Genomic DNA, 2199 nt, shown 5'->3' with positions numbered 1-2199 from the left:
TGTGTTTCAGATGTCAACGAGTGTGGGACCCAGCTGGTCCTATGTGACATCAACGCAGACTGTGTGAACCAGTTCGGCTCGTACTCGTGCCGCTGCAGGCCGGGCTTCCTGGACCAGTCCCGTCTGGGATCAGGAGGAACCGTCTGTGTGGACATGAAGGCTGCAGGTACTGATGCAGTTACAGCTCAACTCTTTATACCCAAAGTCAAATGTGTACAACTTTACATTTACAAGACAGAATTAAGTAATCCATTCATCTTCAGACCAGTTGAGCTGTAAGTACCAACAAAAAAGCAGGTAAATTATGAACAACCAGTGATTTTTGGTCAAGGAGTGGGACTAAGTTAAGATTTTGTCTCATTTCTCTTCCCTTAACACCAGCACTCGGTTTCAAGTGGCCTCCAAAGGGAGATGCCCCTTAATGATGAAGTGAGAAGTGATGGAAGTAGAGACTGTATCCTACGCAATGGGACACCACTTGGCACAGCCAACGTGTTCTCCTACATCACACGTAGCGACGACGTAGGAGCCACAACCTTGTTGTGGGTTTCCATGGTTCTCATTCATAAAATGCAGGAAACAGAAGGTGGCAATAATGTGACTGGCTGGTGCCACCCGCAATAAAACGGAAAAGAAGAACAACAGTTCGCAAAGTATCATGGTTAATTTCATCTCGCACTACATTCGAAGTCTGCCTCCAGTCTCTCTCTGATTTGAGGGATAGTTAAAGCAGATAACAGCGGCACGGCCGTTTCGGCTAATGCTGTGTTCAAGGCAGGCTTTTGAAACCGTAAGTTACAGCTTCAAGTCACAACTACGACTTGGTAGCGTTCCAGGTAACCCGTAGCTCGTGTTTTTACCGTCCTGTTGTCTGTGAAAGTTCCCTATAACGGCCACTCGTAACTTCCGACCCGTGAACTCGTACCAGATCGAACTGGTATGACTTCACAGGAAGGAAAAACACAAAGTACGAGTTTCCTTGAACGCACCATGAGTTAGCAGCCCCCGCCCTTGTCAGGCATCAATTGGTCCTCGTGCTACGTCACCACATTCACGCGCATCCCTTGGCTGCACACACAGCCCTTCATGCCGTTCTCTCCCCTCATTGGATAACACTTGTATCCCACAAGGAAAATTTTCTCCTCGGGTTACAGCAGAGCAGAGTGACGGAGAGACTCGTGTTTAGGCTGAAATACTTCATGTAAGTGATTGCTGACGGAAAATAGGACTATTTAGGACTTATATTAACAAAAACATTCCACTGATATCTGCTTTAAGGGTTGAAAAATACTTCCCCCTGCTCTTAAAAGAATAAGGACACTCTACCCCTACACGAGAACCCACAAACCGTGATCAAGTGTTTCTTTGTTTTATGTCTTCTACTGTCTGTCTCTGGTTTCATTTTTCCAACCGATCACTCAGAATGAAAGAGGAGACCAGCTGCTGACTTGTTGTCGTCTGCCTGCAGGTTGCAGCTCCGGCCTGTCTGCTGAGACCAAAGGCGTGTACGTGCTGTTCTTCCTGCTCAGCTCTCTCCTCCTGCTGCTGCTGGCGGCGGCCGGCGTGTTCTACCGCCGCCACCACCGCGGGATGTTCCTGGTCCGGTGCCACGGCAGCAGCAGCAGCAGCAGCGTCTCTCCTCCCGACCCCAACAACAACAACCACCACCACCACCACGGCTACTTGAGCCCCGATGACTCCGACCTGCCCCCACCGCCTCCGGCCCGGGGCCCCAGAGAGGCCTGGCCCCCGGTGAAGGAGCTGCCGCTGCTGCGCTTCAGTCCTCTGCTGCCGCCGGACGGCTACATGGAGCCTCGGGAGGGAGGGAAGCTGTAGCAGAGGCTGGACTGACGGCAAAGACTCTTAATAAAATCTGTGTTCTGTTAGTTTTCTTTCACTTTGTATCAGATCTATTGAAACCCAATGAATTAAAAGCACAACAAAGCAGCAGTGGAATTATGTCTTCAGTTAAGTTCACAATTACTATTGTTTGTTTCATATAGTCAAGGCCAACGTTTGTTTTTAGCGGAAATAATGGTTATAATGTGGAAGTTTTACTATGACTTGCTTTTGTTATGAGTTTTTACTCATGGACTGAATGAATCCAGGAGTTGTCCAGCAGATGGCGCCATTTGACATTAAACTGTATGAAGTCACTTTCCTTCTCTCTTTCACAAGTTACAATCCTCAAAATTATTT

At 48.2% G+C, this 2199-nt stretch overlaps 1 protein-coding gene across 1 annotated transcript in view; it reads left to right on the top strand.

The window, feature by feature from the left end:
• Positions 1–1957, top strand: part of LOC146992524 (uncharacterized) — a 123582-nt gene extending 121625 nt beyond the window's left edge. Inside the window, exons 9-10 of the mRNA XM_085787344.1 lie at positions 11–166; positions 1469–1957. Coding sequence (XP_085643470.1) covers positions 11–166; positions 1469–1836 — 524 coding nt within the window. The 3' untranslated portion in view covers positions 1837–1957. The remainder of the gene's footprint in view (positions 1–10; positions 167–1468) is intronic.
• The last annotated feature ends 242 nt before the right edge of the window (positions 1958–2199 follow it).

This window comes from Trachurus japonicus, chromosome 1, assembly GCF_045865225.1.
Source record: "Trachurus japonicus isolate A0001 chromosome 1, Traja_1.0".
Classification (NCBI taxonomy): Eukaryota; Metazoa; Chordata; class Actinopteri; order Carangiformes; family Carangidae; genus Trachurus; species Trachurus japonicus.
This window is presented reverse-complemented; position numbering and strand designations above follow the sequence as displayed.